General features: G+C 41.9%; 2 protein-coding genes across 4 annotated transcripts in view; one reads left to right on the top strand and one right to left on the bottom strand.

Annotated features, from left to right (window-relative positions):
* Positions 1 to 1,283: 1,283 nt before the first annotated feature.
* On the bottom strand, positions 1,284 to 12,084 carry gpatch2 (G patch domain containing 2). 3 transcript variants are annotated; one of them, XM_030721895.1, is made up of 10 exons: positions 11,886 to 12,084; positions 10,836 to 11,079; positions 9,928 to 10,478; positions 8,899 to 8,963; positions 7,929 to 8,126; positions 6,492 to 6,612; positions 6,011 to 6,050; positions 5,646 to 5,710; positions 5,375 to 5,463; positions 1,284 to 2,888 (listed from the first exon to the last, which is right to left on the bottom strand). In XM_030721895.1, the coding sequence occupies exons 1-10, from the start codon at positions 11,933 to 11,935 to the stop codon at positions 2,719 to 2,721; spliced, it is 1,593 nt and encodes a 530-aa protein (XP_030577755.1). In that variant the 5' UTR covers positions 11,936 to 12,084; the 3' UTR covers positions 1,284 to 2,718. The 3 variants fall into 3 exon arrangements, 2 of the variants coding, with proteins under 2 accessions (XP_030577755.1, XP_030577756.1); XM_030721896.1 differs by having other exon boundaries at positions 9,931 to 10,478; XR_004019203.1 differs by lacking the exon at positions 6,011 to 6,050 and having other exon boundaries at positions 2,836 to 2,888.
* Positions 12,085 to 16,685: 4,601 nt separating this feature from the next.
* lpin1b (lipin 1b) overlaps positions 16,686 to 22,476 on the top strand; it is a 12,388-nt gene continuing 6,597 nt past the window's right edge. The window contains exons 1-7 of the mRNA XM_030721797.1: positions 16,686 to 16,886; positions 19,282 to 19,485; positions 19,573 to 19,668; positions 21,137 to 21,408; positions 21,557 to 21,670; positions 21,759 to 21,882; positions 21,994 to 22,345. Of these exons, the coding sequence (XP_030577657.1) occupies positions 19,294 to 19,485; positions 19,573 to 19,668; positions 21,137 to 21,408; positions 21,557 to 21,670; positions 21,759 to 21,882; positions 21,994 to 22,345 (1,150 nt within the window). The 5' untranslated portion in view covers positions 16,686 to 16,886; positions 19,282 to 19,293. The remainder of the gene's footprint in view (positions 16,887 to 19,281; positions 19,486 to 19,572; positions 19,669 to 21,136; positions 21,409 to 21,556; positions 21,671 to 21,758; positions 21,883 to 21,993; positions 22,346 to 22,476) is intronic.

Here is a 22,476-nt window from a genome sequence, read left to right as displayed (position 1 = left end):
AGAAGCAACCGGAGAAGAAAGTTCTCCTAGTTTGCGTTTAGAGGACTGGCGTCCTGATCGGAGTGCGATGCTCAACCTGAGAGCTGCTTCATTGGTGCTAGACACGTTAGTGTTAGTTTACAGTTGTATTTCAGTTTCATAAATGACTGCAGACTCCAGTGCTCTGTACATACAAATTTAAAGGGATCAAAACTATTTAACTCTCAAAATTCAATACCGTTATTGTTAATATTGGTAATTTAACACAAAAAAAACCAAAACAACTTTAAACGCTGCATAAATTGCTGCTTTATTAAAGCCCTAATCTACAGAATATTATGCAAATAAAAGAGGCCACCGTTAGGTCAGAAACACAAAACCAATCAAAGTTTTATAGCAGAAACTTTCAGCAATTTGGTACATGTAGTATAAGGAAGGCGCTGGTCTAGAAGGAGGCCTGCAAGACAACAGAAGACAAAGTGGGTGATCGTAGAATTCTTTCCTTGACAAAGAAAAACCTTTTCACATCAAGCCAAGACAAGAACACTCTCTAGGAGGTAGGTATATCATTGTCAAAGTCTACAATCAAGAGACACCTTCATGAACAGAAATACAGGTTTACAACAATGTGCAAACCAGTGGTTAAACTTTAGACCAAGATTAGACTTTTAAAACACCTAAAAGAAAATAAGCGCCTACTGGAAACAAGATCCTTTGGACTGATGTATGGAGAAGGTAGGAAAGGCTTATGATCCAAAACACACCACAAGGAGGAGGCAGTGTTAAAAGAACCTGGTACAACCTGCTGTTTATTGATGATGGAGCTGCAGGATGAACTCTGAAGGGTACAGGGCTACACTCTGCTCCGGTTGAGTCAAATGCTGCAAAACCGATCAGAGCGCCTAACTGTAGAGATGGATTAAACATACTGTGAAAATAACCCAAGAGTTTTAAGTCAAAGAAATGCAATGCTCTTAAAATGCTGAGTCACCTGAACTCAACCCAAGTATTTATGCTCCTTTTATTTTAAAATCCATCTTCTATCTGAAGACCCACAAACAAGCAGCAACTGAAGGAAGCTGCAGCAAAGGCATGGCAAAGCATTTGGTCACATCCACTGGTTTCAGGCTTCAGGTATTAATAGCAGAGAATTTCCATCCAAGTATTAAAAACAATTATAATCACGCCAGCCTGCCCAGTTACCTTTGAACCCTTTAAAAGGACACACTAAAATCTAATTCCTAAACAGTTAATGCGTTACAATTTTTTTTTTAATTAATTCAATAAAAGCTGACAGATCCCACTTCAACCACTACTTGACTGTTTAATTTCAAATTTACCGCTTTTGGTTTACAGATGCAAAAATTTGTACAGTACACACTTTTCTTTCAATCAAAGCTCGGCTCACATTTCTTTGAACTGTCACAGGTTTAATGATGTAAATTGGGGGAAAAAAAAAAAAAACAAAACAAAAAACATCCCTGTGGTGGCCCAAGGTTAAAAGCTGTTACTGCTACAGTTTAACATACTGCACCATTTCTATTTTTCTGGCCCTTGATCTCTCAGCTACACTTAAATTTACTTTAATATCAATCCATTCTGTCTGGCCAATATGCTAATGTGGTTAAATTACCCAACAGCTGCATAGTAAATACTCAAAATTAGGTGAGCAGGCCAACTTATTTTAATAAATGTGTTTGACTTCCTCCATTGTGCCGGTGTCTGATTAGATGTTAGCCAGCCTGCACTTGCCCACAATTCTGAGAAAAGGTCTGATCAAGCAAATAAAGCGGAAAGCACCTGTTAAACACAGGTATGAAGAACTGTTCATTCTTTTCCAATGTGCATGGAAACACTGAAATGCTTGTATCATAGTGTGCGTGGGTAAAGTCACTGGCTATGCTTGCAGAAACACTGTTTAAAACCCTTAAATAATATGAGATAAGACAGGATAATAAAAGCAGGACTTGGTGAAACTTTGATCCACTTGTGCAAATGTGTGCGTAAATGTGCGCTAAATGGAGAATTTTTTTGACTTGGATTTTCAGCTTATTTTTTGAGAGAGATAAAAACATTCCCATGACAGGATTTCTTCCATTAAATGAACAATAAAATGGGTGAGTGGGAGAACATCCAGATATCCAAACACGTGTCAATAGTGTACCCTAAATTAATTACAATATTTGAAAAAAGAAAAAAAAAAAATCATCCATCTTTGAGGTATGAACTTCTCAAACCTTTGATTTAAAAATTCTTGTGCAATATCAGACAAAAACCCTTTATCATTAATTCACTAACCAGTACAGCTGACTGAAAAGAAACTGTTGCTGTCATCATTGGTGACCTGAAGCAATACTGCTCGTATATAATCAACAATACCCCACCTCTCTGACCAGTAACACTGGCATGTGAGGTAACAGATGAGACATCACTGTCGATTATTTTCTCCAACATGGAGTTTCTCAAGAAGAAATGTTAGCCAGTCTTTTTCCCGGATCACTTTCCATCCTTTACTTTCACGTGTTAAGGAGTCTGTGCAGAGATCTCAGGTTTCTTGCAGTTTCCCCAATATGGGAAAGTTTTTTTTGGTTTCATCACAGGCTGTTGCTATGATGAGCAGCCTTGTTCTCGTTGGTCGCACGCCTGGGATTATTCCGAACCGTTTTTGATAACCCTGAGGAGAATTGCATCTCTGTCGCTCCTTGGTGGGATATCTTATCACAGCCTGATTCTGGATGTTCAGCTGAAACCGAGACCCGTGCCTTTGGGTCTCTGGGTGGCCCGGATGGGCTCGGTGATGCCTCTTCCCTCAGGACCCAGGCCCATCCCTGGACTCCAGCCCATGCTTTGCAGCATGCGGTTCCCCATGTTGGTCTCAGGAATCGGAGGTGCGGTTTCCCCGACAACTCCTAAAAAGAGAAAAATTAACAAATTCACAGATTAAAGAAAGCTAATAGTTTGTGTACACATCTGCCAAACACTAATTACAAGCACCTGTCAGCTATAAAGGAGGTCTTCAAAGCAGCTCAGACAGCTTATGTTTGAAATTATTTTATTATTACAACAGCAGAATAAAGTTAGTTTGACATAATTCCCACAAATATTTTACATACCAAGCTAAAGAGAGTTACAGTGCAGTTAATAAATCATTCCCAAGTAATTGATACATAAACTCTTACGGGGTTTTTTTTAATAAAGCTCAGCCATTTGAAATCTCAAGATAGAGGACACCCCCCACCACAAGGTAAAGTAAGGTGGACTTGCCTTTTTGAATGATCTTACTGCCAAATCATACATGTTAGACCATGCAGAAATCAGACTTTAGAGGACAAATTTGGTTTTATTATTATTATTTTAATAAGTGGTTTCAGTCACATCTCATGATGAACTGCTCACTGATTACACATATCTCACCTATGGCCTTGTTTTGGGGTTTTTTTTTTTGTTTTGTTTGTTTTTTAAATGGTGCTTGAGAATTTAGAGCAGGTTAATATTGAGAAGGTCAGTGGTTCAATCACCAGTGTCTGCATCTGCATGTAGAAGAGTCCTGGAGCAAGAAACTAAACCCCCAAATTCCATATTCACATATGAGTCAACAGCATATAAATTAAGGACAATACTTTTTAAATGTATCCAGTGGAAACTCTGGTGAAATTCTACAGTAAAGCTGCTGTTTCCTAAGCTGGAAATGAGGGCCAAACTGCAACATTTTGAAATTTTCCAACTTAATATAACCCACGTGTTAAGTTGGTAGGTGCGAAACAATTAGCTCCATTATTACACCTGATAGGTCTCAGTCACACAAGCTTAGAGACTGGTCAGCAATCCTCTAGCAACCTCTGGTCACTAGGAAAACAAGAACACAGCTGAGCGGGTGCTCAGCTGTTTTGGATTGGTAACAGAGGGGGAGGGGTGGGGCGGGATAATTTTGTCAAAATGCATGATGGAGTTATGGGCCTTGGTCAGCATGCAGCCCTTGTGATAGTGGAATGGATACTACCCCAAGGCAATGACAATAGCTTGACTTTTTCCTTCAGTTGCTGATTTTGGGACAGAACATTTGATTTTTTTTTTCTCCCTACCTTTTTTTACATTTTTAAAACAAACTGAATTTTAAAAAAAATTATTATTTGCAGGTCTAGCAGAAGTGTTTGCAATTATAACTCATTAATCTCAAAAATAAAAATCCTTTTTTCTTGTTTTACAGATTTGATGTTCTGTCCATCTGGTGGTTCCTCTTTAGTATAAACGTAACCATGTAATCGACTTGGCCACATTTTCAGTCGTGTAACAAATGTAACCAGTAAAGGGAAGATCATCCGTGACAGTGATCATTTTGTCCTCCCTCTTCCTGGAAGTTTCCAGTCCAGTCACAGAGCGCAACCTATTACCCTTTTTAATCCTCCTTTCATTTGTACGCAGGGCAGAGCAAAGCTGCAAGCTCATTTGCAGACAGCGAGCATGTCAGGAAGGACATTTGGCCTCAGAGCACAAATATATGCTGAGCAACTGTCAGACATGTACACAACGCAATGCTGAAAGTGCCGCAATGACACTTTGGCAGCCTATAGTACACTCTAGTACCCGTTAGTAGTAGTTTCCATGGGCTCGCTGGGTGTTGCCGCACTATTTAACAAATTTTATCTGACTTCTTAAGCATGCAACCTGAAATAAGGACCTCATAAATTAAGTTTAAGTTAATGTTTGGTTTTGCCTTTTTTTGTCCAATCTCCCTAATGTGTGCACCATTCAAATACTTGAATTTATGTCGGGCCAGGACATAAATAAAGGAAGCCTGCACCTGAGCCAAAACATGCATGACTTTTTAACCTGCAACAGACAGCCAACTTAATCTCATGAAGGACTTCTCAGTACGCTAATGTGGATACAATTTCAGCATTTAGGTATAAATTACAATCAAAAACAGGACACGGCTTCAGACTAAATATATTATAATCCCACTTGGGTCCAACATTAGCATTAACTCGTCCTTCCTCCTCCAAAAGGATAAACTGGCCCAGAGGTAAGGGGAGTAGTTTAGGGAGGAGGCTGAGTGGCTAACAGCTAATCCAGTATCTCTGCTGTGGCAGCACGATTTAGCCAGCTGACTCTTGTCCAACAAAGCTCAGAAAGGAACAGGATTTAATGAGACGACGAGGAGGTGGTGGAGAAAGAGCGATATGAAGGGAGAAAGAGCCCCCTTCTGAAAAATATACAGCAAAAGCCCCACATTTCATCCCAGCGTGTACAGCAGAAGGGGAGGAGGATAGCTTGGACACATTGAGCTCAACAAAGATGGGGGAGGAGAACAAGAGAGCCAAAAATACAATAAAAGGAGCAGTTGGTATCAAGTGCCAGATGGTGTGCTAGGTGAAGCTAGGTGTGCATCCAATACCTGAGGGTGCAGTGGAGCCAAGGGGGGCTGCTTTCCGCCTCCGCTTGATATCCCCTGTGCAGAGTGAGCCGAGGTGTCCGCTGGTTTGTCTGCAAAACCAGCCAAGATCCACAAAAATATGACAGTGTTCATTTGACCTCAAATGATGTGAAAAGTTTGAAAAACACCCTTAAACACTGCAGAACTGAGGAGTAACGTCAGCGAGACTGCAGCACACAGAAATGAAATCAATCTGGTCAAAAATGACAACTTGAAGTTAAACTGCTCTCACCTGCTTGCTGTTTTTACTGAGCAGGTCCTCCGATGCCCTCTGTCTGACAGCGGGTCCCAGTGCAACTGAAGGGGCAGGGAGGGAGAGACAAAAAAAAAGTGAGTTCTCCCTGTACTGAACTTTGTGTTCTGCATTTTAAAGTATTTTGGGGGGGCTTTTTTTTTTTTTTTTTTTTTGTCGTTTTTGTGTTAGGACAGTGTAGGGAAGACGAGAAAGCTGACAGTAAATGGCCTCTGGGCAGATTCGAACCCAGGCCTCTGCATTAGCCTTATAGTATATAGGTCACCTGCTCAACCGGCGCCCGTCTTCTGTCTTTTAACCCAATTGAAAGGGAATACAAGGAATTAAAATGAAAGACAACTCACCTGTCCGTGTTCTCTCCTCGAGCCCGAGCTAAACCATGGCCTGTTGTTGAAGATATAAAATCGTGCTGTTAAACAGAAACCATTGCTCCTTACTGTAAGTGAATTACTGGTATTTGTCTGCCACAGAAACCTTTACAGAAACTCAAAAAATATTTATTTATTTATTAAGGAAATCTTTCTCACATTTGAACAGCAAAAACAGAGTCAGTTTGACTCAGTGGATTCGTTAGCACACAGCCACAAGCTGAGTGACCGTCTCATCATGGCTTTATTGTGCTCCAGTGCTGTGATCTGTCATCAGTGTTTTCTATGCCAGTATAAAATTGTTCTGATCATTTATTGCAAGTTCTGTAATTGTTCTGTATTGTAAGTTACTTTTAGCAATCATTCTACATCACAGCTCTTTGTTTAGAAAGCATCTTGCATAAAATCAAAAAGTGGCTTTACAGTTGTAAAAGCAGATCGTACAGAAAGAACTCACTCGTGGGTGTCCTGGGTTTGTCTGCTCAATCTTTCATTTAAGCTTTGACTGGAGCTTCCCTGCAGCCCTGCCTCAGGTACCTGATGGTTTCCATGAAGGCGGCTCAGCCTGGCCTGGAAACCTGACAAACACAACCACAGACTCAGTTAAACTTAGGATATGATTAGCGACATGGCTCATTTGGTTTGGTCAGGAACATTTCAATGTAGCAGAGTTTGAACAGGAGCGAGAATTCAAACTGAATTCAAGTTTTAATGTCCAAATTTGAACCGGCACACTGGACTTTTCTCTGAGAAATCAGAGAAAAAAATAACAACCACAAAAAGTAATTTTTATTTTTTTTTGTTCAGGAATGCAACTAAATAACTATAATTTGGCATCTTAATCAAAAAATAACCAAGTGCTTTATGATCTTTTTCATGCTTTTTTTTTGAAACAGCACATTTGAAAATGCATGGATAACAGTAATAATCATATTTTAGCATTAGAAATAGCATTTTGATTAAAGCGCTTGTGTAAACTGCTGGATTAACCATTACAGAAACATAAAACAATATTTTGGTAATTACCAGTACTATTAATTTAGGGCAGCTGTGCCATAAACCTTACATCAGGTGGCAGTCTAATAAGAGTGGCTCCAACTTGGAGTCTACCAGCTTTTCTGTATCATGTGAGTTGCCAGCTTTTGGGCACTGGTGTGCAGGCAGTTCTAGATTAGGCACCAGCACCATGTTGGTGGAAAATAAGTAGGAGATAATATGTCATACCTAACAAGGTGTGAAAGAAGAAAAAAAAAAAAAAGGCTAGAGAAAAACTAGGGGACACTGAGTTAGCAGGGAGAGAGACGCAGCTTTATGGGCCACAAGATTACAAATGTTTCGTTTCAGCACTGAATGCCACAAGCAAAGCTGTTACTCTGTTATTCCATATATCTGTTTATTGCTGTAATGCTGTTCATCAGTGTTGACCATCTGCCTCCTAGTGGTCTTTAATGAGACTGCAACAACTTTTCACTACAACACTTTGCCCCTCGTGCTACATATATTATGTAATACATATAAATATACATACGAAAGCTACTTCTTCCATCTTTTTCAGCTAGGGGACACCAGAGGAGATCATCAGTTTCCATCTAGTTCCGTCTTCTCTGTGTCAAACCAGCCACATATAAAACTCCTCTTTGCCCCTTCTCTTGCAGGAGAGCTTTATGATTAACATCCCATCCTCCCAAGCCTACAGTCTGCTCTTCACTTCTCTTTAGTGTCACCAGTGCTTTGGATGGTTGACCAGGAAAAAATTTATATACATACACATCCAATGAACTTCAAATTTGAATCAAACTACACTCAAAATTAATTTTATTGCCATTGTGTCCAAGTTTCTAGACAATTATACTGCAGCTCTGAAAGCAAGCACATACCCCATGTGGCAGCCTACCTCTCTGAGCACCGGGGCTCATGAGTGGGAAAGATCCAGTGAGAATGCCGTTGAAGACAGGGTCACCTAGATCCAGCTCCTCTGACGCCGTCTCTCTCTCCCACCAGGGAACAACTCCGGCTATCCCACAAGCACCCCCGGGCCCTGGACCAGAGCCTGGCTCGCCTTCATAGAACCAGTCACTCTGTTCATCGTCACCTGAAAGGATGAGGGAGAAAAATGGGCGCTCACAGAAAAGCTGCTAAAATGTACATATTTTTTAAATAAAAGAGCAGTTTCACCATATTTATAAATACCTTGGCAGGACTTAAGATATCAACATTGTAAATAATGACAAAAGAGGAAACTGGGGAGTAGACCATTTCTGACAGCTAGCAATAACAGGTGCTTGAAAGAAGTGCTTTTAAGGCTGTTCAGAGCTCCGGTGTTTAGTCTGTTTAAATTGAACTCTAGTTCATTTTCCCCCTTGGTGCAGTTTGCTTGTGCAGGTGTGAACGTAGTAATTGCACTCAGGTGCAGACCAAAACAACTGCACTGAGACCTTTTGGAGGAGGTGGTCTTGGTCTGGTCCCAAATGACCTCCAGAGCAGTTTGTTTAACTACCAGGTGCATGCTGCAAGTTTCAGCTAAACCTCCTCTAGTAGCCAGGTATGCTTTGCATTCTGGGATGCAGCAGGGTACAATAGATGTGCAGAGTACACAAATGCTCAGTACAGATTAGCAACTAGATGTAAAATTAATGTTAATCCCCCATGTTATCCACTCTGCCAGAACACAGCACCTTCTTCCTGCATTTACTTTTCTTGCTTCCACACCAGTTACATCTGACCAATAAGTGGACTAAAAGTTCTCACATGGTTTGCAGTGACATATTTTGGTTCACTTTGGAATTTTTTGTGTGAAAAGAAATCATAGGACAGGAAGAGTCTAAGTTTAGAAACTCAACTAATTCAGGCCAGAGTGAACATACCTTGCCTCCCTTCATCATTCGTATAAAGGCCGCCATCACTGCTGTTACTGACACTGCTGGTCTCACTGAAGGAAGAAGAGGATGAAAAGGAAATTCAAGCAAGTGGCTGTAGCACAAATGCACATGCAAACACCTCTAAGCATTTATAAATAACACTAATGCTAATAAATAATACCTTATGTATATTGTGATAATATATAACAGATTATTAATTTAAACTCCACCATCTTGGACTACTGCTGCCAACCTTAATCTTTCCTCTGCTCTGCAGCCCTGGTGAGCTCAGCATAGCTCACCAGCTCTCCACCTAGTGTCAGTTTTTATTCAAGCCACAAAGGATCTCCAGAACAGAGCAAAGACTACCATAATCAGCTGCAGTTCATGATGAAAAGGCTGTCTGACCCCAAGGATGAGAGATTCCACATAGCTCGCTGCCATCAAGGAAAGCCACGACAGCAACCTGACCAGCCCTACGGTTAGTAGGGAAATACTAGATGGAAAATAACTGGTGAGCTGGTCGGGATTAGCAAATAAAATTTCAAAATAGGAGTGAGGGAGCTGTCCAGTAGCAAATTAATTGCACTGTATACCTGGACGGCATTTCCAAGTATAGTCTGTGTGTGTGAAAACTTCACAAAATGAGCAAGATCAAAAATTGCACATTTTAGGGAGTTTTAGTATGAGTTTGCATTTTGATGTTTTTTTTAATAAAACCTTTATTTTTCAGTCAAATTAAGCTCTGAATATCATATGCGGACTAAATGAAAGGAGCCATCAAAGAACATGGAATAGTCTGGAATAGGCAACATTTCAGTTCAGGAACTTGTCAGTTTTTAGTGGATCATCAATGCAACAGACACATTTCTGACTAAAAGTATTCATTTTAGATACCCAGTCCTACACACCCCCTTACCTGTGACACTACAGACTCACACTCAGCCTCCATTAAAAAGAGCACAAAGTAGCACACACAGAGGGAGCTCCAACGTCTGGAAGCACAGGGCATAAAAAGAAAGTCAAAACACTAACCACCTGTCACTCATGTCCTCATCCGAGCCTTTTTGCTCCTCCAGCTCCATCTTGTCTTTGGACCCATCTGTTGGAGAACAGACGGGGTCTTCACTCTCCACCACCACTCCTTCATCTGCAGCTTCCACTCCTGGCCGGTTCGTTGCCAGTTTCCTCTTTTTCACTCTGTTTTTCCCTCCACTTGACCCTACCACTCCACCTCCACAGAGCTCCATGGTACATCTGCCTTCGCTTGCACCTAGTCTATGTGACTTGCCCCCAACACGGGCTTTAGGGACAGGCGGGGGCCCAAGCATAGTAGAGGTGGTAAGTTCTGGATCTACTGGTGGGTCCACAGCCATGCGTTTGACCTTACGTCGTCGCCTAAGGCTTCGAGTCCCCTCTGCTGAGCCCAGAACACCTAGATCATCCGGCCAGAGCGGCCGTTTACTTCGCCCAGTGTCAGCTGTGTAGGGGATTCGCCGCTTCGGGCCAAGTTGTTCATCTGAATCGCTGTTGTCACGGGCATGGCTATTGGCAGCAGAGACACCTCCTGTACTGGCACGGTAGTCCTGCAACAAATGTCACTGGGGTGAATATCACACTGTGATGCCGATGCTAAATTAAGCCTCTTGAACCAACTCGAGCATGCCAGTTAAGATGTAAGCAACAGCAGTTAGACCGCACTTATGAAACACTGATGTTTTTAGCCAAATAAAAATACATGCTGTTGTCCAAAAGATCAGTCTTTTTATATGGCATTAAAAAATTATTTTGCCACAGTTACATTTTTCTCCTCTTCTCAAACACATACATCCTTAAATGTACTAAAACTGGCCCAGGTGGTCTGCTCCTAAGTAGGCTGTTGACGCTGGGTTTCAAACAGATGTGTTTCACCCACAGCCCCTATTCCATTCACCCCATCTCACCTTATGTTCCTCCACACTGGACTCTGAACCCTCACTGAGGTGGCCCGTCTCCCATGGTGGATGCGGGTTGTCTGAGCGGCGTTTCCTACCCCTTCGCTTCCGAGCCTGTCTTTTTAACAGACAGCCCACGGCTAGTGCATGGTCTCCTCCATCACCAAAACCACCCCGGGCAGCTTGCTCTGAGCTCTCCTCCAGTGCTGACACCAGGTCATGGACCAGCTCGTCCATCGTTCGGCGAAAGTGCCTGAGACAAAGCAAAAAAAAGGAGGGGGATACCATTGTATTACACACCAGGAGTGGACAATCATATACCTGAAGCACTTACAAGCACTAAAGGTTTCGTGCGTGTACAAGCATTCGTATAAACTCTATGTATGCAGTCATGATGTGTAGATTACTATTGATGGGCAAAACATAAGGCAACCAGGAGACTACTACTAACCACATAGACAATCAAAGAGCAATAACCTTAACTAGCTGTCAGTGAGGCCAACTGACATGGAAGTAAGCTAGCTGGAAAATGTGAAAGACTTTAGTCAGGCGATTATTCACATTACATAATGTCCACATCTTCTCGGCAAGCAAAGCTAAAACTAACACACGACGGGTGCACTCCTCAACAGCAACATTAACAAACCTTATGCGATGCTATTTTAATAGCCCGCGATGAGGTTTGCAGGCTCCTCTAAATCGACGCCTGCTTTAGTGTCCACTTAAAGTTGTTAGCTTCGAGGGCTAACGTTTTCTTGCTACTTAGCCAACCCCCCCCCCCCAAAAAAAACTATAGAATTTAAAAGCCAGCTAACTACTGCTAAGTAACAGCCTCTGCCGCGTTAGCCTGTAACAACCTTCACAGCGTTAGCTCATGGTTAGTTTTAACAAGCACCGTCAAAAAGCAGACAACAAACACACCCTAAAATAGTCAGAGGAGCTTAGCTGCTAGCCTGTTAGCGCAGCTAGCTCTCTCCCTGCCTCTTAGCCGGCTGATTCACGAGAGTGGAGTGGACGTGAACAATATGTTACGTCTCAGTGATTTCAAACACCACCTACCAGCCAGTTCCCGCTTTGCCGATGGTTTTTAGATTAGCCGCACGGAACATGAAAGCCACCAAATGCCTGATATCTTTAACCAGAAACAACGGACAAACACTGACACGCCACGGACACCATTCTGACACAAAAGCTAACGTTCAGCTAGCTGGATCAATATGCGACAAGAGGAGGACACCGTAAAGGCAGCGGCAAGGTACCGTGCTGCCTTTAGGTGCTGCAGGAAAATTTCATTTCGGCATTGTGACGGGACAACAGAGCCATAATAACATTTATAAGCATTATGATTGTTAGTTTAAAACAAGCCCAAACTGACTAAAATCTATGTATGTAGTTGATGAAAACATTTTGTTTCTAGAAATATGTAGTTATCATTAACTGGGACACATGAAACAGTTCTACACAAGAACTGATAAGTCGCTGCTGTAATACTCAAACTTGATGTCCACATGTATTTACTTGTATTGAACACTAGAGAGTGGTGTAGTATAAAACTGGGTAAAGTGGATGCTATGTTTGCACTCGGGTGGTCTATCAAATTTACAGTGGTCAGCTATACCATTAAAACCAGTGGTGTTTGAAATTAATGCATTTCATCTCATTAAAATTAAATGAGCTGCTGGTAATATTTGGCATTCCCCACCCTGTAGGCTAACAAAGGTCACCAGTTCAAACAAACTGTGTATAATAGTGTCATATTAATTACAGTAATCACTAGAAGACTCGCTGGATACCAGGGAGTCTTGGATTTCACCCCCATGCAACAGGTGGCCTTGTCTGAATGTGATGTAACAACACTATATGGTCAACAAAGGATCAACACCCACAACAGGTGTTGCAGTCCGTGCACTAATGAGACATTTACATATTAAAAAGCACTGTCAGGCATGTTATTATTCATATATTATTAGGGGGATCTATAATATGCCAGCGTAGCATATTATGTCACTGTTGTGTAATCATGTCTAAATGAGGATGCCCACTTCCACTAAAGTGCTATCAAACAATCCTAGCAGGTGTTCCCCCTCCTCAAATCCCTAAGAAGTCAGAAGGTCTAGTACATGATGACCACTCCAGACCCAGCTCAGGTTTCCAATGAGGGGGCCTAGGTAAATTTAGTAAGATGCTGTTCACTTGCACTCAACAGTCAGACACTTGACATACGCAGCGAGAGTAAGGACACAACTTCTTGAGCTGACCAGACTCACATTTGCTGAGAGGTAGCAAAGACCAAACATCTGCTGCTGGGATTAAACACATTATGGAATCATGTTATCAACAGAGGATGGAGAAGAGTTAGATGAGGCTACTCAGAACTATGCCACTGATACCACTTGGAGCTGGGTAAAGTGATTTTTAAATCATCTGCATGTGTGAAAACACAAAAAAAAAAAACGCAAAAGCATGAGTAACGCTTACAGCAGATTACACCAGTTTGCCTGTTTCAGCAGTTATGCGAAGGAAACGTGAATAAAATAGTCATGATAAACTTTCAAAGTCATTCAACAAGTTCTCTGCGCAGAGACGGTGTCAGCAGGGTTGTATTTTTCCATAATCCACCAGTGTAAGACAAGACGTTTCCACTGAAACTGAAGATGACAGGCTCAGCCTTATTAGGTGAAGCAAATGTTATGAGATACCATATAGCAGTTGTTATAACCTACATTCACAAATGCATCCATGACACCAAAAGACAGCAGATTCTCTCCTTTTGGATTACACCTGCTAGAAATCTTATAGTTAAGTTAAATTACTTTTTTAAAAAGTCTATTTTAATTTGAACAATCTGCAGTCATAAACATTTTCCTACACTGGAAAACCTCACTAATTCTGGAAAGATTTTCCTTTTAGCCTCTGAATCACAGTTTAGCACATTTCAGCCTGTCTCAAGACCCTCGGGCCATAACAGCCTCAGCCAATCAGCAGCCTAAACAGCAACTAAGCGTGTCAAAAGATTATGAAATGCCTTTTTTCTAACGAGCTACTTTTGCTGAATCAACTAAAATGACATTTAAGAAGAATTACTAGTACGTGAGGCAAATTGTGCGGAGCAAGTCCAGTTTATGGTGGAGTCACTCATAAAAAATGACTGTCAGGCTCCTTTCATTGCATACTTTACATGTATTGAAGTCCGTGAGAAGGTAAGTAAACCTTTTTAGCTATAAATCAGTAATTCATGAGTACATGAATTGGCTGGTTGGACTGTGTGTATGTTACTGTTTTTCTAAGCTATAACATCGTACTGTATGAGAACGCTGCTTAGGAAACAGTGAACATCTCACATCTGACAGCTCGCTGCTTCTTCTTGGTCTCACGGGGTGCGAGACCAACTTATTACCAAATGAGGGCTATCATAACGATTTAAATGCTCCTAATAGAAAATCTGTCAACTTGTCTGTTGTAGCCTGGTACTGACCGCGCCTCTGACCATACATGTTGAAAATTATAGCGCTATCATGTGCTTTTTGTGTGCGTACAGCGTATGCTGGCTGAGTTTGCCTGGCAAAACAGTGTGTTCTTTGAAACATGTTGGTGAGGGCAGCTGTGTGTCTCATGTATCCTCGGAGCTCCCAGTGACGCCAGTGTTTGTCACTGACATAATGTGTGGTTGGCCTGTTTGCGTAGACACTCCAGGATAGGCTGATCACTGGTACAGGAATACCATGGTATGTGTAACGTGAATTGTTTAGAGGATATTTAGGATATTTACTGCAGATGTTTAATGCAGTTTATCTATAAGAAAGTAGAAAATCTTTTGGTGTTCAGTGTAACTTGCAAGTGTAACATCTTTCACGCTGATGAGTTGTTTTGGCAATGTTTGATCATTAAGTAATAATTCACAAATATCTAATCTGCCAATCACATGGTGGCAACTTGAGGCATTTAGGCATGTAGACATGATGAAGATCGTGTTGAAGTTCAAGCCGAGCATCCGAATGGAAGTAATGCTCTAATGTTTCCACATAACCATTTCTAGGGTTTACACAGAAGGATCTGAAAAAGAGAAAATATCCACTGAGCAGCAGTTTTCTGGGCAAAAATGCCTTGTTGATATCAGAGGAGAATGGCTAGAGTGCTTTGAGCTGCCATGTCTCAAAGCTCAGATCATCTCAAACTAGATTCTTGAACATCAAAACGAGCTCACTGTACTCAGATGGCCGGATCTCAGTCCAACAGAGCACCTTTGGGATGTGGCGAAACGCGAGTTGACATCATGGATGTGCAGCCAGCAAATCTGCAGCAACTGTGTGATGCTATCATGTCAATATGTGCTCAAGTCTCTGAGGAATGTTTGCAGCATCGTGTTGAATCTATGCCATGAAGAATTAAGGAAGTTTTGAAGGCAAAGGGAGGTCTGACTCTGTACTAATAAGGTGTGACTAATGAAGTGACCAGTGAACGAAAATGACTGTAATGGTGTGATAAAAATTAAAATTTAGCTAAAAGGAAATTTGAATTAAGGAAAAAAGATGCTAAGTGCACTTCATATTTCTTCACACCAAAGATCTGAATTTAAAAAAAAAAAAAGGGATAACTGCAAAAGTGCAAACCAATACATTAAACATACCTTGTTTTGTAGTAAAAGGAGCAACAGTTCTACTGATGCATTTATGCATTAAACTGCATTATGTCAGCTAGAGTTGTAGGTTGCATCAGGGTCAGCAGGCAGAAACCGCAAGGTAGTAAAAGCTCCTAAGCGCATACACCCAGACACACACACAGTTTGGGGAATAGAGCACAGTCACTCTGTATGCTGTTTTTGTTTTGTTTGTTTGTTTATTTAAACTAGGGACATCCAAAACGCCACTTCCAGCATTTCAAAAGTACGCAATTCCCACAAGATAACAACATGCTGATTGTAACTTGTGATGAAAAAAACTCCTAATGAAGACACGTGTTCTTCCTCTTTCTGGTAGACTGCCTCACAGCCTGGAAACAATTAAATCTTGTGCACTCAGACGCACATTTTTTTCAGGCACACAGGCTCAACTTGCTCTGGTTGTAGAAGAGCTGCGCGTGAGGCTTTTGTAGCATGTAACTCATCCAATATTTGTCCTGCACCATGTTGTCAAGATTTTTGGCTGTGCTTCACACACTCACACTCACACACACACACACACAGAGGAAGACAAAGAGATAAAGACAGACGGAGTGGCTTTGGCAGTAATGTAACTGTACCATTCATAACCGTACAACTTTTTTTTGAATGACATATCAATTTAAGTGCTTTTAGATCAGGACTTTGTCTGCTCTGCAAACTGGCTGTTTACAGTTGTGCTACAGAAATTGGGTCTTCCTATATTAAATACCCTTTTTTGCGTTTAAGTAACCTAACCACCAGCCGACCACATCCTCTTCATACAGACTCACTAGAGAATTTTGTGCTGCAAGCAAACATGGCATGTGCTATGAGGAAGAGCTGTGATTGGTCAGAAAGATCACCTCACGGCATCGGACCTGGTGGCTTTAAACGCTGACGTAGCCCCCACTGCTTCCCGCTCTCAAATAATAGCGGCACTGAAGTAAAGTGAGACATATCGCGGCTCATTTATTTTTGTCACTGCAGTTACGAGATTAATGTGACCTGATCAAAACAGCCACATAATACCATAAAGTCATCTCTTCTTCGAGAATACCACCCAGACTAGCTGCAACAATGTAAGAAAGTGGCTAATTTTGTTGCCACTGTGGCAGCTGATTTTTTTTTTCTCTTGGCAACTCAACAGCTCGACGCTGATTGGCCAACAGTTTTTTGCACGTGACGTCATCCAGTGACAGGGCTCGTGAGTGAAAGGCACAGACGCACTCAGAAGAATCGTCGCTTTAACTTAAATTATACGTTTTTCTTCAGTGGTCCCAGGCGCTGTATCAGGAAATCAGGAAGCACCTCTATTGAGAAATAGGAGTTTTTCTATAATGTTTCGTTGTTTTGTTATTTCCTGTTGAGGAAACGCTTGTCTCTCGAGTGATGGTAAAGGCTGCCCGCTCAGCCTGAACAAGGTATGTTTTGGGATTTTGTATGTTTGACTGCACCTGCCTCTGAGATGATACGGGTGATGAACTGGCTTTATGTGCTCTGTACATATTTGTTATGGCCATATATTGACCAGTGGTGTGTCTTTTACTGTATTGATTGCCATTAAGCAGCTTTCATTCATCACTAAATTTTTACATCTGTCTCATCAGGGTGTATATGAGTCAGCTATTTACCATATCGACTGGATCTTTTTTTATGTCTTTAAATGTGCGTTATGGAAGCTGATTTATCACGTGTCCGAATCTTTCATTTAAAAAAAAAAAACAATAATTTCTCTACGGACAGAAGCTTCTATTTTCTTAAATGATCAGGAATAGATTACATTTTGTAAGGTATATTTCTGTGTAGTGATGTGCAGTTAAACACATTACATGTTAAGCTGTTCAGCCAGATTTGAATCTGCAGAGAAATGTTCAAAAGTGCAGCTTTAAAAATACCAAAATGAGCATACCACAGCTAAACACAAGCCACTAGTTGTACTGGACCTATTATGTTCTTCCGTATTTTCTGCTATATATACACTGTTACAGCAGTGACACCAGAATATAATTTAAAACCCTTCTTCTCAGATACCAGGTCTTGAATAATCAGGCCCCATCTTATCTTAAAGACCTCATAGTATCATATTACCCCAACAGAGCACTTCGCTCTCAGACTGCTGGCTTACTTGTGGTTCCTAGGATACTTAAAGGTAGAACGGGAGGCAGAGCCTTCAGCTTTCAGGCCCCTCTGTTTTTTATTTGGGAGACAGACACCCTCTCAACCTTTAAGATTAGGCTTAATACTTCACTTTTTGATCAAACTTATAGTTAGGACTGGATCAGGTAACCCTGAACCCACCCTTAGTTACTCTGCAATAGGCCTAGGCTGCTGGGGAATGCCCACTATGCACTGAGTGCCTCTTCTTCACTCACCTCTTTTCTCTCTCTCTGTGTTTATACACCACTCTGCATTTAGTCATTCATTATTATTAATCTGCTGGAGGTTTCTTCCTGTTAAAAGGGAGGTTTTCCTTCCCACTGTTTTCTCTGTGTTCTTGTAGGGTCTTTACATTACAATATAAAGCACACTGAGGCAGCTGTTGTTGTGATTTGGCGCTATATAAATAAAATTGAATTGAATTGGTGGATGCTCAAGCTTCAGATTGCTCCAAATGCTCAGTGGCAGTTTCTCTGTCCGCTCTTTCTGCTCTGTATGATACCAAAGAGAGGTGATAGGCTTAAAATTCAGCTCTAGCTGTGAGTTCAGCAGCCTCACTTACCAGCTGTTAAAAACCATCCGTTTGTGAGTGGCAGCGAATCAGAAGAATTTTTTGTTTGAGATAAATAAGGATGATTTTGAACTGTGAATCATTTAAAGCTACTCCTAAAGGATAAAAATATGGAGCTGGGAATGAGTATAACAGGTCTTCTTTAAGCTTGACTGTAGATGTGGGCTCTGGTTGTATCCATTACAGCTCTTTTTTTTTGGAAACCAGACCCCAGTGTTTTGTCAGTTTTCTAAGACACTGAGATGAAACAAAAAGAGGAACAAACACAAGAAGAGCCTATTTTTAGATGAAGCTGCGCTGTACTGTGTAACAGCATTTTCTGTTCTCTGAAAGTCAACAGTGTTGTAACTCAATGCCACTGTGGAAAATTCAGTTAATAATTCAATGCAGCAAAAGTAATTTAGAAGAGAGATTTTATAAGATTCAAGAACTGATTCCTCTGTTCTTCAGTCAGGGCCTCTTCTCCTGCTTACATGCGCTCAGGGGTTAGGATGTGTTGGCATTTTTCCAACATATTTAAGCCTGTCATTCCCTGGTGCTGCAACCATTTAGGAAACCACTGCCAGCTGCCAGCCCCCAGTCCATGACTTCCACCTCTAACGCTCTCTTTTTGTCTGTTACAAGGAGTTTTGAAGGCTACACAAATCTTAATAGTGTGTTTCTGTCACAGAAACCAGAGTGTTCTAGTAGTCAGCACCTGGTGCCAGCAGAGATCAGAAAAGAAAAGGACTTTCTTTACCCTCTTCAGCCCACTTACAGACAATTATAAAGTGCTAAATACGGTTTTCACCAGAGTGAGGCTTGAAAAAGAGGACAGTAAGGTCAAAATGGTAACAGTTAATTGCTGATCAGGAAACAGTTTCAATTCCTTTTTTTAAAAATCTCTTATCTGCCCAGAAATCTGACTTTATTATTGGAACAGCTCACCCCATTTCCACTGAAGGACAGTTATGTCACCAGTGCTTTGATTCACAGGCTGAAGATTGCCCCAGCAGATACCCACTCATAAGCGCATCCACTTTTGACAGTTGACCGAGTTCAGGAAGAGGTGACTTACACAACTCATTTTAACCATTTCGCTCCCCCAGACCCGCCAAACCATGAACTTCGTGGGCCAGTTGGCTGGCCAGGTGTTTGTCCAGGTCAAAGAGCTGTACCGAGGCCTCAATCCCGCCACCCTCTCTGGCTGCATTGATGTCATTGTGGTGAGACAGCCCGATGGCTCCCTGCAGTGCTCACCTTTCCATGTGCGCTTCGGCAAGCTGGGGGTCCTACGGTCCCGAGAGAAAGTGGTAAGGAGATAAAACCAAAGGTGTCTTCAGGGGAAATGTTTAATGTTTAGCTCTTACCCTCTCTTTGTGTCACCCCTCTCCTTCCAGGTGGACATGGAAATCAACGGAGAACCAGTAGATCTCCATATGAAGCTTGGGGAAAATGGAGAGGCATTTTTTGTGCAAGAAACAAAAAATGATCAGGTAATGATCGGGAGCATTTAATTAAAAAGAAAAAGACTGTTATATTTGTAGTTATTTTAAACTTAGTACGTCTCAGTCCTCTTTGATTCAGATGAAAACAAGATTCAAATGATAACACTATTTCCACTCTACACTCTGACACGCCTGTGTTTACAAGCAAAAAGCGTTATTCAAACTTTCTTCTTCCTACTCACAGTGATAGTATTTTGAACAATGTCACGCTGTGTGCAGAGCTGGCACAGCACCCAGGAATTTTTTCCTTTCCTTTTTTAAACAGACTGCTTCTGTTCATCAGCGAGCGAGAGCCGAGAATGCGGCATTTACTAACCCCCGGGCTTTATGACCTGCAAGTATGTCAAACACTTAGAGCATTGGGACTGAGGATAAATCTGGAAATTGGCTTTCAGGCATTTGAATATTTTTGGCAATGTAGTATTTGTGAAACTGGCTTAGTTAGTAGACAAACGCTCAAAGGTTAGCGAGTTCAATGTCAATGTCCTCCATTCTAACCTCCTATTTTTACTTTTTATGTTTATGAAAATTCATGGAAAACTATTTTTCCCCACTTTTTGGAAAGCTGGCCTCTTTGGTTTTGCAAGGTTTTCTGTTGCAGCTTGAAAGAGCCAAGTCACATGTGCTGTCATCATTATTTTCTCTCTCTCTTTCTCTCTCTTTGGCAATTGTATGCACATGAGGATGTATGCAGAAAAAGACAAAAACAAGCTCCAAAGTACTTGAAGCTTGGGGCTGGCTGTAACGAGGGAAGTGTCTGATTTATTTTCTCCAGGGTGGTGTCAGATTCTTGGGTTTGAATGAGCAAGTCGGGGAGGAGCATTGGTGTCTCGGAACCCGTTTGCTTGCCTCGGGGAAGCAAAACGTGAGGCAGGATTGTCAGACCACAAATCAGTTTGTCTTCCCTTTCTGGTTTTCCCCTGAGCCTGCACACACATATTTATGTTCCCCTGGATGCACAGCTGGAGACCTCCTAGAAAACCCTTTTCTTTTCCTAGAAGAAGGGATCATAAAAGGGACTATAAACTTCACAGAACTGAGAAACAGTCTGCTTCTGCTCTGGCAAACCTCTGAAGAGGTTTTTGCAGTTTGGCAGTGATTGCAAACCTAGGTCTCAGACCAAAGTCATGCAATACACTAACTATGGAGTGGTGGTTTAGTGGGGCATTATTGCAAGCTTTATAATGTACTTTTATGCAGAATGTTGTAATCTTTTTGTTTTTCACTGGATCAAACCAAGAGATAATAGGTTGCACAATCACACATTGCTCTGCCTTCCAAAGCACAACGATCGGACAGTCAGGAATACTCCTACAGCATCCAATTTCAGTGCAGACCTAAAGCGCTGACAGTTGCAGAGCCACTCAAAATCCATACAGATTTCCTCATGTAGGTAGTTCTTTTGGTGTAAAGTTTAGGTTTTTCATATTTCACTCCTGTTTCCCCCCCTAAACAGGAAGTGGTTCCCTCCTACCTGGCCACCTCTCCTATCATGTCAGATTGCCCCGTTTTGATGGGGAAGACCTCTGGGACACCCATACAGAATTTGTGCTCCGTGGCAAGTAATGTTGAGAGCAGTAACATGATGATGAAGAAAAGGAGGAAGAGGAGGAGGAAGGCTCGGGCAGACAGCATGAGGAGAGAGGAAAGTGGAGACTACTCTGCAGATGAAGACATGTTCACCATAGACATCAGCTCAGATGAAGGAGCGGAAATGGAGAGCAACAGGTAAGAAACAATAGAACTGGGGTCAAAGGTTAAGGGAAATGGTGAAGGATGGTAATCAAATACCCATGCGGAGGATGAGGATTCACCTGTCAGTGTAGGGGAGGGTAAGATAAACCCTGACCAACTCATCTTTATTTACGTACTGCAGGTCTACATCTCGGGATGTCTCCAGAGAGGAGAACACAGTTGGCTCGACCAGCACTTCTTTCAAACAGGCCGGCATCTACGCTCGTTCAGATGGGGAGTGGAGTCCCATTCAGAGGTGCTCAACTCACACAAAATCCACTCACACTTAATGCTATCAGTGCATGAAATAAATGTGGAAATATTACAGTCTCCTTCTTCTTTAGCCCTGGAAACTCTCGCCCCACCTCTCCCAAGAGTGACTCTGAACTAATTGCCAGACCATCAAATGCAGGCAGTCAGAATCCAGAAATGCACTGGGCATGGGGAGAGCTGCCTCAGGCTGCCACGGTATGAAAGTCTCCACTGTGCACACAGCTAAATAAACTTGTATTAGTTCTGGTACCCTAAGTTGCAGTGTTATTTCTTCAGCTCATATCATTTTCTTCTCCACTTTTGTAGCCATCTGTCCTTCCACTGAAGTCCAACCCTCCGCCAGTTTGCCCCATATCCATCCCGGTGTCTGAAAGCACACACTTCCGTGTGATTACACCTGAGGTGTCTTCAGAACAGTGTGGGCCCTGCTCTGAAATGCCAGCACTGCGCCTGCTGATGCCGACAGAGATGATTCACACAGAGGAAACAGTCGTCACGGTTGGGGCGGAGTCAGAATCCTTTAGGATGGAGTCTCAGACAGTAACTTCAGAGATGCAGGTTACAGCAGCGGGAGGCGCGGCAGCTCATACGGTGGGCGACGTGGAGGAGACGTCGCCTCGTCCACATGGCAAAACAGACTCTCCATCCAAGAAAAAAGGTAACAATTAAGACGGGCAGCTCACTTCACCACATATCATTTCATGCACTGTATTAGATTGAGCAGCTACAGCTTCAAACAGCAAATCATATCAAACTTTAATGGATTCAGTGAATTGCTTTATTCAATAA

The sequence above is a fragment of the Archocentrus centrarchus genome, chromosome 24, assembly GCF_007364275.1.
Source record: "Archocentrus centrarchus isolate MPI-CPG fArcCen1 chromosome 24, fArcCen1, whole genome shotgun sequence".
Classification (NCBI taxonomy): Eukaryota; Metazoa; Chordata; class Actinopteri; order Cichliformes; family Cichlidae; genus Archocentrus; species Archocentrus centrarchus.
This window is presented reverse-complemented; position numbering and strand designations above follow the sequence as displayed.

Bases quoted from the DNA above. Each gene is read 5' to 3' on its own strand.
- gpatch2 (XM_030721895.1), bottom strand. From the start codon at position 11,935: ATGTTCCGTGCGGCTAATCTAAAAACCATCGGCAAAGCGGGAACTGGC. The intron at 10,479-10,835 runs GTGAGATGGGGT...CATTTGTTGCAG, and splicing joins CCAGTGTGGAGGAACATAAG to GACTACCGTGCCAGTACAGG. The intron at 8,127-8,898 runs GTATGTTCACTC...TCATCCTTTCAG, and splicing joins GAATGATGAAGGGAGGCAAG to GTGACGATGAACAGAGTGAC.